Consider the following 14319-nt stretch of genomic DNA (forward strand, 5'->3'; position numbering starts at 1 on the left):
TCCCACCGGGGTGCTTCGGTGGGGGCCCGACGCTATGGCCGGTTCAGTCCTGCTTGGAAGAGGCCTTGCCGCCGACGGCGAGACCCTCCTTGCTTGCCGCGGCCTCTGTAGGCTTCCTGGGATGAGGAGCGGGCCGCCTGGCGGTAATTAGAAGAGCCGCCGCTGGATCCCTTGGAGGCTCCCCGTCTGCCTCCAGAGCTCCGAAAGGGCTGCCATTGCTGAAGGACTCCTAGGACTCATGCTGTTTCCGTGTCTGTCTTGATGGCCTGGAGGGACTCATCCACCGTCTCTCCAAACAGGTTGTTGCCGTCGAACGGCATGTCCAACACTCTGGTCTGGACGTCCTGGCGAAAATCCGTCACCTTAAGCCATCCTCGTCGTCGGAGGCAAACCCTGTTGCCCATTTGGTGAAATCCGGTATCGGCAATGTCTGTTGCCACCGTTATGGCGTGATCCGACACCACCTCACCTTCCTGCAGAATCTGTAGGGCCTCTGCCCTCTTGTCGTCCGGTAGGAAGTCTAGCAGAGGAGCTATCTTGAACCAAAGCTCCCTGTCGTAACGGGCAACAATCGCTAAGGCATTGGCCGCCTTAATCGTCGTCGTCGCCGCCGCCGACGAGATGACTCGTCGTCCCATGGAGTCCAACTTCTTGCCCTCGCTGTCCGGCGGGAAAGTGGAACTTGAAGCCGCCGCACCCGCTGCTTTCTTCTTGGCAGCTGCCGAGACGACAGAGTCCGGCGTGCGCTGGGCCCTGAGGCACAAGGCGGCGGCATCGGGGACCCGGTACTTCTTCTCGTACTTGTCCCTCTTGGCGGGTGCCTTCTACACGTGCGTCTTGTCCCCATGAAGGCAGTAGAGACATGTCGAATGGTCGTCCTCCTTGAAAACATTTTGCAATCCGCATCCTGAGCAGCTCCTGAACAGCTTGGATCCGGGCGTCGAGCTTCCCTTGTCCTGGGCCATGTCCGTTGAGGTAGGCCACAGATCTTCTGGAATCCTCCAAGAAGCGTAACTTGACGAAAACTTCACCCTTGAGGGGCGTAGAAGAATTCTGAAACTGGTCCCTGTTATCGGAAGTAGAAACGGTGGAGCTCGAGGCTCGATTAACCGAAAAAATGAGAAAAATCTCCTGAAAAAGCACAAAAACGCAGTAAAAGCTCAAGAGCTAAAACACAAGGACTCCCAACACTTGAATGTGCGGTAAAAATCTGAGGATGGCAGCCAGGGGAGGGGCTTAGGTAGAGGACAGTCATTGGCTTGGGGCAGTATGACCCAGAGATCAGTGATTGGTTACTACTAAGAAAGACAGATCAGAAACGAAACTGATACTGATTTTCTCTTTACCGAGGATTCCGGCTTGACGACGGGGAATATTCATGAGCATGTGAATCCATGCCAGACCCCATGCTGGAGAAATAAAGGTATTTTATTTAGAACATTGAATCTGTTGTCTTTCTTGCTTCATGATGCCTTCACAGGTGCTGGACAAGATTCTTTCTACTCTCATTAGCTTACTAGTTGCACTATTAGAGAGCCTTGAAAATTTCGGGACTGTGCTATGTAAACTCTAGTAGACCTTGAGAAACGTGAATGTAAGAGAAATATAGAGGGCCTGAGAATTGTTAGTTCTAAAAAAACAGACTAATTTTCAATCTGATCAATGTTTTGTGAGGAGGCGATAGGTTCACGTGCTTTAGTTGTTTGAGTTGCAAAAGAGTCATTGGCACACAGGAAGGGCTGTCTGAGTGGAGAACTGGCAGAAATTCAGTGTGCGACGTGCTGGGAAGTGAGCAAGGGAAGAAAGTTGGTATTAGGAGGTGGTGAGGAGGAGAGAGGTGGGCAGGATAGAATGATTATTAATCACAAGTTTTTGTGATTTTGGATCACAAGTGGGAGGCAATATCATTAGCTGTTTGAGAGGATAGGAATCTGTATTTAGGACAGGAAAGCAATGCCTGAAGGGTGATGGAGAGCTTGCAAGGTTGAGAGAGGAGAGAAAAAACTAGATTGGTGTAGTAGGATAATTTGGCACAGTCTAGTGGTGGGACAGGCAAGGAGAGAGTCTTTGTGGGCAGCAAGGAGAATGGGCGAGAGAGCACTTTACTGGCAACCGAGCAAAGAAAGAATCAGTTTGCCCTCTGACACGCCCACAGAGCACTTCGGATCAAGGAGCAGAAGTTCTCCAAAACGAAATATCACTACCAACCAACTAGAGACGTAAGATCGAGTAACACAAAGCAAGGAACCAGAAGACAAAGTGAAATCTGCATCCTGAAAAACCACCTAAAATTCAAGAGCAGCATAAAAACATGCATCATCAACACTTAACAGTCCGAACGTTTCAGCCTACACCCATCAAGCATCGGAAACAACATCTGACAACCTTCACACTTAAATACAACCTAAGGGAATGCCATACCAGCTCCAGCCTGACTTGAACATACTGCACAACAGTTTGGAATCTAGAACAATTGGAAAACATTACATCAAGTCACCCAAAGACTCTTAAGAGAAGGCCGACCCAGTCTCCCAGAATATTGAAATCTCACGTCAGTACTTCTGCACGCTTCGACCATTAAAAACAAACATCTCTCACCACAATGCAACCAACAGGAAGACCAATAACTTAAGGCACTGTGGAAACTCCATGAACACTTCCAATATTCTTACTAACCCCCAATTTCATTCCAACTTACTCACCAAACTTACATACACAAAACAGCCACATGCACATGTTTTTAAAAAAGAAACTCGCTCAGACATCGAAAATCACAAACGCACACCTCCAACTACAACTGACATACCCAGCCCCTGGCCTGCAGTCCCCCACTATAGTCACTAGTCCACCCCTCTGAACACAAAGCTTTGATGCCATCTACACTGCACACGCAGAGAGCTTACAAGCATGCAGAGCTCGGGGTACTTTCGGTCTGCAACCTTAACACAAGCACTGCAATCTCAACAATCTCAGAGCATTAAATGAATCATAGCTGTTAAAATGTGAAGACTTTTAAATACCTAAAAAACAATTATATAGATTTATACAAACAATATTTGTAGCTCACTTAAATTAAAACTTAAATCTCAATATAGTTTTTATCAAAATGTATAATCAATAAATGCCATAATATTATTTATTCCAATAATGACTAACATTGAAAAATATAGGATGTTCCGTCTCCATATGCTACAAAGACAACAATGCCTTACGTCAGGACCTACTCCATAAGAGGCTCCAATTCTAGACGAGACCGGTAATCCATTAAGTCTACATTTAAAAAAGAAAACGTCTTTACATATTTATTTGATGAGTCATCCAAACCAAGTAAAGAATTATAACATCTTTTCCCTTCGATTTCTGTTGGTCATTTTGTACTCTCAATGCTGCTACCCTACCCTCATGTAAGTGTCCTTGGAGATAATGTTCCACAGTGATCCACTGTCAACTTTCATCTACATTTGGCAGCCACCCGCCAAAAATATCAGTAGGGCCCTGCCTGTCAACAAAGGCAACTTCAATTACATGTCTGTCTCCCGCTCTCGAAATTGAGCAGAGCTGGAAGCTATTTAGCTCCTGCTAGTGGCCAAGAAGAGCCTGGTTAGCTTGACACATACAGCTACCCGGAGCCATGTTTGGCTTTCCAGGCCAACTGATGTCGAAGAAACACACCGATGCGGATGTATCTCTGTGCATTTGTGGCAACCTATAAATAAACATTAGAACACATCTATACGATAGTTAACGCCTAAGGGGGTCATAAATAATGGACAAAGGGATATGGATGCATCTTATGTGGAAGTTAGGTTTGCGGAACGCTGTGTTCTAGTTCCTGGTTTCTCGCTTGGTAATTGGTTAATGCTGGATACCCAGGAGCTTATCAAATTTTAATTTCAATGCCATTGTTCCATAGGAAAAAGCACAAAACGTCCTCCTTTTCCACCACTTAAGACATATTCCTGGCAGGGTCAAATTGGCTTTTGGCAAAGTGTCTGGGGTTTCCGCACCAAAGCACTTGGTTTCCTTAAAGGATTCAGCGGACCTGTGTTCACCTGACACTGTATCTTGTTTATGCAATTGCATTTGGCACACATAAATAGAGGCATTTTGGATGCTTCAGGCAATGGCTATTGCCACATCTAGGAGGTAGCAGATCATTGGTCAGAAGGTGTTCTTGGGGATACTAGTATGCATGCATGACCAGTTGGTCTCTGATCAGTGACAATGCCAACTTGTGGAATATTCAAGAGTGGCTTAAACCCCTCACAGTGTTGCTGCTACATGGTGGTAGGCAGATGAACTATACTAAATAAGATCTATTGCCAACATCCTCAATGTTCACAATATCCATGTATTTCCAATGTGTCTACAATTGTTAACTATGGGGAAAGCAGAGATTGAACATAGCGCACCCTGTGCAGTGCTGAGATGTTGGCGATTAAGGTTTCCAGGAAATGCAAGGAGAGCAGGACTTGCACTGAAAAGTGGAGGGCGGGTTCTAGGTGCTTGTGAGGTGAGGAGGGAGGGCACGTATGTTGCACTGTCAAGTTTGCAGCTGGGTGCGTTGAAGTTTAGTACAGTGGTGAAGGCGCAGTGCACCCTACCTGCGCCCATAGATCTAGAGGCAGGATGGCCACAGCATGGCGGAAGTTCAATTAACTTTTATTACCATCCACAATCAACACAGTCCGTCCAACAGCTACCACAATTCTTTAACCAGTTCCAGAACCAAACCCCTGAACATTCCATCCCAAACATTTCAAGACAGAGGGCTAAGCAAAGAGCATGTACATATTTTTAATTTTGATCCAGTTCATATCTTTTCCAATAATTTGAAAAAACATAGGTTAGAAATACAAAGGGAAATGGCTGGATTGAGGTTTTGTTGCTATCCCAAAGATCTGTCTATTGAAGCCCTCGGGTAGATATGTAAGGGTGCTGCATGCATTCTAGAATACACTCTTTCCAAGTGTTATGGTCTGGTATCACAATCCAGTCTCCTTCCATCCACTTACCCCAGGAAAGATAGGGTGGGCACCACTCCATTCTTTTAAAAAAATGCTTGCTCCATTTTCTACTGGAACATATAGGTTCAAGGAAGTAAGTTTTGAGAGAAGAGGTGCCCTTGCACTAACAGATATCGGCCATTCTCATCAGCAAGGGGGAACTGCTCAATAAAAGGAATAGCATTAGTTAATATAATAGGGATTCCTTTTTTGTGCTTTGTATTGAGCATGATAACGCCTATCCATCTTCTCGCTAATCTGATTGTGGGGTTCGTAACTGTCATGCTTCTCCTGGAGAAAGACACATCCCCCTTATTAACTTCCTAATAGGTTCCAGAATTCTCTGTGGCTTGACCCTGCTCACTATTCCCCTTAACATTTTAAGAGATTGATGAATGACAATTCCTAACCTTACATAAACACCTCATGCAATTTCTTCAACCATGTGTGGTTTAACACTGAGTTATTTAAGTCAAATTGTGCACGTGTATGGTATACATGGGCATATGGTCCTAAAAATTCCCAACATCTACTTCCTTCGAGAAATACGTAGAAGTACAAATGTTTGCCCACTGTAAGTCCAATTGGTATAATAGCTTAACTGAACCGATTTTGGAGTCTATAGATTACTTGTTGCAAACATTAGTTACCAAGTTAGATTCCTGTGTCAGGGATTACACACAAATGCTACAAAAACAAATGGGAATTACTTAGATAGATCAATTTCCCTTGGTGACACTAAATCTATTCTGTATAAACTTGGCTCTTAAATCTGCAATCTCTTTTTTGGATGAGAAAACAATTTCACTTCTCAACACTAACATACTATAATAAATAACTTTCATGTCCAATGGACAGTTCTACAATACCACAGGGGCAAAATGTGTGCAATCTCTGGCTAACCTTTTCATGAGCGAGTATGAATTGAATCATTCGCTGTCAGTTGATACCAATTTTCAGGTGAACATTGTATATTGGTCACGATACATAAATACATTTTTTCATTTGGAAAGGGGATAAGACAACATTACTCTGTACATTTTCTACATAACAATGATTATGACATCACACTAGCAGTCAACACAACAAAACAGTGTTGCTTTACCGGTTCATCTCAATTTTTGATAAGGTTATCACACGCATAGAAAACCTGCAGACATTAATTCTATTTTGCATACATTTAGCGGGCTTCATCCAAATGTTATTAAAAACATTCCAGTGGCGGGTAAACAAATGAGTGCAAAAAGGACTAAAGAGAAAATCAGTGCATCGTTACTAAGAAATTCACTGAAAGGAGTTGACCTTTGTAGTCAGATTCATTACACAATATTCTACACACAGTAACCAAAAGAGAAAAATCTTTGGAACTTCTGAAATCTGACCCAGTCATCATCCAATATGAGCTGAAGGGCAGTCTTTGGTATATACAAGAACCGCCACTATCAGGAACAAAGTTTGTCATAATCATTTAAATAACCAAGCCCTATCCTCACCTTTAGAACATGTCTTGACCAAGATCGCAAAGGTTTTTTCAAAAGTGGGGACTGTACAATGTGTACATTTGCACTTGGCAAAATCAAGGAGACTGAAATCAATGATTACACTGGGATGAAACAATGTATTAACTGTAGAAGTCACTTTTTTGTTTACATCATTCAATGTATCTGTGGCAAAAATTACATTAGTAATACCAAAAGAAAACTATGTGTTAGAATCAGCGAACACATACGCGCAATCAGAACACAGGACACAAAATACTCTCTCTTCGCTGGCAACATATACATTCCCGTTTGGGACTAGAAGACATCAAGTTCACTGGAACAGACAAAATACAAGCCAAAGACAGAGGTGGTGGGGAAAGAATGTGATGTTTCCATTAAAAAGAAGCACAAACTATTTTTATGCAGACAATATCAAGAATGGACTCAACATGGATCATGCATTAACTTATTTTCTGTAAAGGCCTAGTAGAGTATCAACCTTTGCAGTTAGACTTACCATTGCAATTCTAACTATGGATTCGAGACATAACTAAATCTGGTTTAGCATTCACAAATGTTGCCACCTCCTGTCATTTTATTTTATTATGCTAAATAATTTCTATACCTGAATGGGGGAAAGATGTTGGGGCAGGTATAAGAAGTCTTCAAATTGCTTGGAATGTGAGCTTGGATCGCAAGATTCAGCCTGCGATCCGAACAACCCAATTTGATGGCTCCCCCTGAATAAAACAAGTATATATATCTACTCCTTTCCTACAGAAGCCCTGTAAGTGATGCATATCGGGCTGTGACACCCAATAATACCATTATTCATTATCTTTTTTGCTCTTTTTCTCCCAGCTCTTTTTTCCACAAAGATACATCTTTGGTGGACATATGCCCAAATTAAATTTTTGCAATTCCAGGACTGTTGGAATTGATTGCTTATGGGCTTGTTGAAACACATATTGATGTTGTAGAGTCTCAAAGGTAAGAATTCTGAGGACACCGTTAAACTGTTTTTTTGGGGACTGGACAGTGGGAAAAGGGGTCCTGGGAAGAAGTGAGGGGGGGTTGGATCGCAATCAGCCCATACCCTCAACCACAACTGGATGGCCCATCTGGAAAAGCTCTGTCGAACACTCCCCTAACTGGCGCGAACATTGCACCTCTGGCATGATGCATTGTGGGGACTAATGCGGTTGGGCCCATGCAATTGGTGATATCCTGAATAGGGATGGTTTCCCCTTATTGTCGTGCTCTCCCACATTTTGTTATTTCATGATGTGCTGTATTATGCTATGGATTATTTTGTATAATATTGTGTTAGGATGCACGTTGATGGCTTGATGGCCAAATAAAGTTATGATAATGACAAATATTTCAGGAGTTACAATTCGTTAGCCTAAAAATGGCGTACAATGTACAAAGATTTGAGACAATCATGATTAGAATTGGCTATAGATATTGGCTCATCTCAAGGCTTGAAAAAGCTCCTACTAGGAGTGAAACATGTGGGGGGCAATTAGGAGATATGCATATTGAAAGCCAATGACTTATTGTAAACCTTTTCCAGAAATTAAAAGAATGGATAAACTGAATATCTTGAGGTTTCCTAGCTATTTAACTAGCATTTATTAGACATTAGAGTTGGAGCAGGGTTTGAAGGCACATGTTTCTCTGACATATTTTCTCAGGAGGGGATTTGTCTTCCCCCATGTGTCATTTCCAAGCGATAGAAGGCCATGTTCATATGGGGAGAGGCATTTTCCTCTCCACTTATTAAATGAGAAATAATAAGAGTAATGTGTCAGAAGTTTAAAGGACCCCTAACTGCATATCATTTGGAAATGCTGTTGTCTGCATGTAAACTCAACATCATTCCATTTTACCTACCCCATGGGGCATAGTGCAGGTCAATTATTTGAATAACATCAGGTATGCATATTAAACTCACTCAAATCAAGTCAACAGTGGCCAGTGGGACTCCCTGCTCCCAGGAACTAGTTAGTGAATAGTGCTGTCTGGAATTCCGATGAAAGGACAGTGAAAGGCTGGTTCTTCTGATCAATTATTCCTTAATGTTTTCTCTTTGAGGGCAGTGGTGAAGAGTTGTTCTTTCTAGGTCTGGATGCAAATAAATGCTTCAGAGAAGCCCAGGAACATCATCTCCCCAAGTCTGCATTTGTAGAGAGAGCTAGACTGTTAAACCCTTCAATGTGCTCCAGAGTCTCTCGTGAATCACAGCTATGTCGTGGTTGCCGATGCTGAAGGAAGAAGAGTGCAAAAAATGTTAAGTGATAACAGAGGGATGCATTTAGAAGGGAGTGGAGCACTTCGTTGAAGACTTCTCGCTGCTTGAGGAATTCAGTCAAAAAGTTCATGAATCTCTGTAGAGTTGCTCTCGCCCATCTTGCTCAGGGAGTACTACTGTACCTTAAAAGGCTGTGAGGCTGGAGAGTTTGTGCTGGCAATTTACAGTTGTCATCATTATCGCCCAGTACCCCTTTTCTCATTTTGCCCAGATCTGCAACCTTAAGTCTATTGCTAACCAGAACTCTCATGAAGGAAATGGTAACTTCAAACCCTCCTCCCCACCACCTCTGGTATGCTGATCAGGCACAAGTTGAGGTGTCTAGCCCAGTCTTGTCTGTCCTCCAGCAAGACAGAGCTTCTGAATTTGTTGGACCACTGTCCAAATGGTTAGCACAGCACCAGTTTTCTTCAGTTGCACATATGTACCACTAGTTATCCTCAATCCAATGGCTTTCTTGCTGCATCTTATTGTTGATGGTTTTGATTTTTTTAACCATCGCTACACATGTTATTAGAGGTTTCCAAATTATTCATCCTGTGCATTTCTCAAATTAGTTCTTGTATTTGGTCCTTTTGGTCAGCTATAGATAAAAGAAAAGCAGTTTGCAAAGAAGGAATACAATAAATCAAGTAGCCCATCATCAAGTAATCCTAACATACAGACAGAAATACCAGAAATCTTCAGTAAGATGGCATAAAGTAGTCAAAGAACGCATCAACAAAAACTGTATGATTGGGAACTCTGTGCCTGTGGCGCCCATTCGTCGGCCACCTTATACCATGTCATTGTGTCCACTCACAAAGGGGTTACAGAGCTTGCAAATATCTGGGCTGGGGAATCTGAGCAAAGTGATAAGCCCCAACTGCTGGCTTAGATGCTGTATCAATATTCGTTTGGCAAGCATGTGTTGGAGTCTGAGGGCTTCTCAGATTAAAATGCTCTTCAGGACATATTGGTCTCCAGAACAAATCTTTAAAAGAAACCTTTTGGAGAGTAACCAATGTTGGAAATGTAGACAGGTAAAGGGAATGCTGAGCCCCCTCCTCTGGTTTTGCAACAAGACTAAATACTTTTGTGGAGGAGTCTTTGAGAGATTGGGCCTGGTACTGGGGTGTGCCATTCCTAGAAGAGCTTCCCTTTTGATCCTTGATGATGTCACTCTGATGGCTGGTCTGTCATTTGTGAAAAACAGCTGGCTTCGCGAAATTGCATGCTTGCGAAAAGAATGACGCTGCATGCATAGAAATCCTCCAACTCTTTCCATATTGATGATTTGGTGGAAGAATTGATAACTTTGTGCACATACAAAAAAGCCATTTTCAAGCACGAAGGGGAAATGGATAAATTCAACAAGATCTGGGGGATATTCCGGGATATGTAACGGCTGATATGCTTACAGGATGAAGACTTTGTAAATGCTTATATTGAATGATATTATTGCCCTGATGTTCTTGCTGCGGTGTCCTGCAGTACGATTATCTGATCTATATGTTTTCATGGTACATGAAGTGTTTTTTTTCCGTTTCTTCCACCATGCAATTGTGTTACATATCGCAAATCAGATATGGCACTGGAATTGTTCGACCACTTGACTATATAGATTACGCTGGTTTCGTATTTTTTGTACTACTTGTATGCTCCATTTTGCCTCTATGTTACTGGTGTTCAAAATAAAAAAAACAATTTAATTTGAACGAAAAAGGAAAAAAAGAGAATACATAAATACTGTAGAATTAAAGGAAAGAACCATGGATGCCCATGCAGTCCCCGACACAAACAAAATCATTTACAAGCAGTCCTTAAAAGTAGTGCTAGACAGAGAAAAAAGTTGGAGGGGGATAAGAAAGACCAATAAGGACAGCAAGGCCTGCATGACCTCAAGGATCACCAAGTATTTAGGGTAGCAATAAAGTATACAAATGAAGTTCACAGGAGGATAACACCAGAAAGAATGTCCCACCTATGCAGAAAAGTTCCCAGCACCCCCATTGACCAAAGAATTTCCATTGGGAGTAGTACAGCAGAAATAATCCCACAGAGAAATTCAATGATTTGGAGGCAGAATGAGATCTCCACGCTGGACACTCTAAAAGCCAACGGCAAAATGAAGCTACAGCCATATTTGCTTGTCACTGAAGTGTTGGGGTGGGAGTTACCATACTAAAAGAAAGTAAAATACCAGCAGGGGAAAATCTGAAAACATGAAACTATCAGCACAACCAGGCAGGTCCTGTCTGAAATATTCCTGGATTGGATCAAGCATCCCACAAGATTACTTTGCAAGCTACACCCACTAAAGTGAAAATTGCAAACATTTAGCTAATCCATTGACAAGGGCCTTACATAGTGTGCTGTTTCACATTGTATCATTTCTGAATATCTCCAAATGATTACAATGTACATTTTTTTCCACAGGACAAAAGGTCCACCCAGGCCCTAAAGTTCACATGAAATAAAGTAAACTGTCAGGCAGCAACGGACAACCACTAGAACTTGACCCTTGCCTTGCAAGAACATAGTGGATTGCTCAGCCACCACGGATGGGAAGGTACTGAAAAAAGGCCTAAACATTCTGCATGTAACAGGACATAGGCAGTGCCACTGCAGTACCCATTGCTATACAAACCTGATTTTCTTTTCTTCTTTGACTTCTTCACTTTAGTTTTCTTTTGGCGTCCATCAGCAACTTCTCTCAGCTTCTCCATATTTGCTATACCTTCATCATCTTCTTCTAAAGCAAGCTTCTTTTTGATGTTTGACTCTTGAGGAGCAAAACCCTGAAGTTCAGAAATGGACATGGCACTGCAATAAAAAAGTAAAGTTTGAGTGCCTGCGTTGGTTTTGGTCTGTAGAGCATTTTGCAGCTTTGCAAATGACTAACTTTATGAATATCCTTTGTCGTGCAATAAACCACAAACCAAATCTCCTATAGGAGAATAAAATTTGATTGTCAAGTTAAATGTGACATAAGAACGAACACTTAGTTGAAAAAATTACAAGTTACTCAATGTAGTGACTAGCGTACTCCTAGTCCATAGACCCCTTTCCTCCATACTGCATTGGAACCCCTCACTAGGGACGGGAATGGAACCTTATTCACCCAATAAAGTCCAACCTTTTTATATTTAGCTGTGCGTGGGGGAGTGGCCCCTGGAGCATGTGCTTCCCTGACTCTGCCCTCCAAGCCACACCCCAGTCTGATTTTGACGCATCGGCTAGATTAATTTGCGTAACTACATTCCTCTTTTTAAGGGGATAAAGATGGTGGGACGTATGAAGGAAAGGGGACTATGGACTAGGAGTATGTTAGTCACTACAGTGAGTAACTTCTAATTACTCATACATCCTGTCCCCTTTCCTCCATACTGCATGGGCAATTACCACTGATTGTAGCCCAACGAAAGTGAGACGTTGCGGAGTACATGTGAATGTTGTGTCTGATGTGCCTACCTTTCTTTCTCTATTTTGGTGCTTCAAGCGCTCTGCACCTGCCGTCTTCCCCTGCCTCCTGTTTTGGTCCACTTGTTCCCCCATAGCCCACCCCTGCCCCCACTGTCTGCAGCACTTGCTAATGCAAGTTTAACAACAAAGGAGGCCAACTCTGTACTCCACTTTAGCTCCGGAGTACAGGTGAGTGTTGTGCCTGATTGTCCCTGGCCCTTGGCCCCTCCATTTTACATACATTGCTTACGTGTGCCCCTTTCTTTTTCTGTTTTGGCGCTTCTTGCACTCTGCACCTAGCATCCTCCACTGCCTCCTGTTTTGGTCCAATTACCCACCCCGCAGCCCTCCCCTTGCCCCCATTGGCTCCAGCACTCGCTAATGCAAGTTTAACAACAACTGAGGCCACCCTGTATTCCACTTTAGCTCTGGACTTCAGGTGAGTGTTGTGCCTGATTGCCCCTGTCCCCAAACCCTCCCTTTTACATTTATTTTTCATGTGCCCACCTTTCTTTTTCTGTTTCAGTGCTTCTCGTGCTCTGCACCTGCCGTGTTCCCCTGCCTCCTGTTTTGGTCCACTTACCCACCCCATAGCCCCCCCCTCACCCTCATTTGCTTCTGCACTCGCTAATGCGAGTGTAACAACAACTGAGGCCACCCCTGTACTCCAATTTAGCTCTGGACTACAGGTGAGTGCTGTGCCCGATTGCCCCCGTCTCCAGCCCCTCCATTTTACATTCATTGTTTGGGTGCCAACCTTTCTTTTTCGGCGCTTCTCGCACTCTGCAAATGCTGTCTTCCTATGCACCCTTTTTTGGTCCACTTGCCCGCCCCATAATCCTCCCCTCGTCTCGCATTGGCTCCCTGAACCCTCTTTAGTTTGACCACCCAGGGCAGCCTCCCTGCCCGGGCAGCCCCCTCGGCTAAGGGCCTCAAGGCAAAGGGCAGCTCCTGGAGAAGCAGCTCCACTTTATGTTCGCTTGGGAACCCCGTAGCCAGCCGTCAACCAGAAGTGACTAACAAGGTAAGCGTGGTCTGGGTGAGGAGTACAGCAATCACTGTATTTCAAAAGCCCTGCCACTTCTCTTACCTACATAACATAGCATACCAAAATTAGCCAGTAAGTAAATAGGATTTCCATCACTGCTGTGTACCATCCTTTAGGTGGTTTTATTTTACTCTTGTGTCCCAGGCGTAGGCATTCACCCTCTATCCAGATATCTCAAGTCTAGATGTTTTGCATTTATGTTGTGCCTCCAATTTATGAGTTCACTCTCTGGCTAGGAGAAGTTTAACCATGCATAAGACTTACAATTGTGATGTTTAGCCACAGGTCACACTTGGACTTGTGAAGTTTAGTATGAGTCGCACTCAAATAGCATTGTGACGTTTAGCCATGCGTCACACAGAGTGAAATGTGAAGAATAATGTAGAGGAGGCATGGTATCACAAGTATGACACTGACACAATAGGTACAATTTGTAAAACATTTATTGAAGTTTCTGGAGTTGGAAAAACTCCTATGTTTCCCTATAAATGAGATGGGATAGTCTTGACCATCAAACTATAAACAAAACAGTCCGTCAAATCAAAATGGCTTATGCTAACAAAAACCTAATGCCTGCCCTATCTGACCTATAAAAAGTGTATAAAGGTGAAATCTATGTAAAGGAAAAATCAGTGTTCAAAAGAATAAATGTGGCAAAATCAGCTCTCCTCACAGCGTTAGACCACACAGAGTAAGGCAGACCCTGTAGGCAGTTTGGCATACTCTGGCTTGGGTTTTCAACACAAAACAGTTCCAAAAAACGTGGATCGACGCCTGCCTGGCCTTCCATGTTAAAGTCTCTCTTTCCATGCCTCCAAATAACGTTTCAACAAAAGGTTCACTTAGGAACCACTCCGACGTCTTCAAAACAAAGTTCAGTGGGTCACCTTCTGTCGGGCTCAGAACTTTCGCAACAAAGTTCGCATAGGTCCCCTCCCCCTCTGTCAGACGCAGACCGTTTACAACAATGTTCACATATACTTGCAGGGGCTGCGTTCCCCAAGCTTTTTACACTTCAGATCTCCC

General features: G+C 43.2%; 1 protein-coding gene across 1 annotated transcript in view; it reads right to left on the minus strand.

Moving 5' to 3' along the window:
* Window positions 1-14319, minus strand: part of AHI1 (Abelson helper integration site 1) — a 2019384-nt gene that overhangs the window by 1705235 nt on the left and 299830 nt on the right. Inside the window, exon 5 of the mRNA XM_069606745.1 lies at window positions 11431-11606. Within this exon, the coding sequence (XP_069462846.1) occupies window positions 11431-11606 (176 nt within the window). The remainder of the gene's footprint in view (window positions 1-11430; window positions 11607-14319) is intronic.

The sequence above is a fragment of the Ambystoma mexicanum genome, chromosome 4p (assembly GCF_040938575.1).
Source record: "Ambystoma mexicanum isolate Mex_15411 chromosome 4p, UKY_AmexF1_1, whole genome shotgun sequence".
Classification (NCBI taxonomy): domain Eukaryota; kingdom Metazoa; phylum Chordata; class Amphibia; order Caudata; family Ambystomatidae; genus Ambystoma; species Ambystoma mexicanum.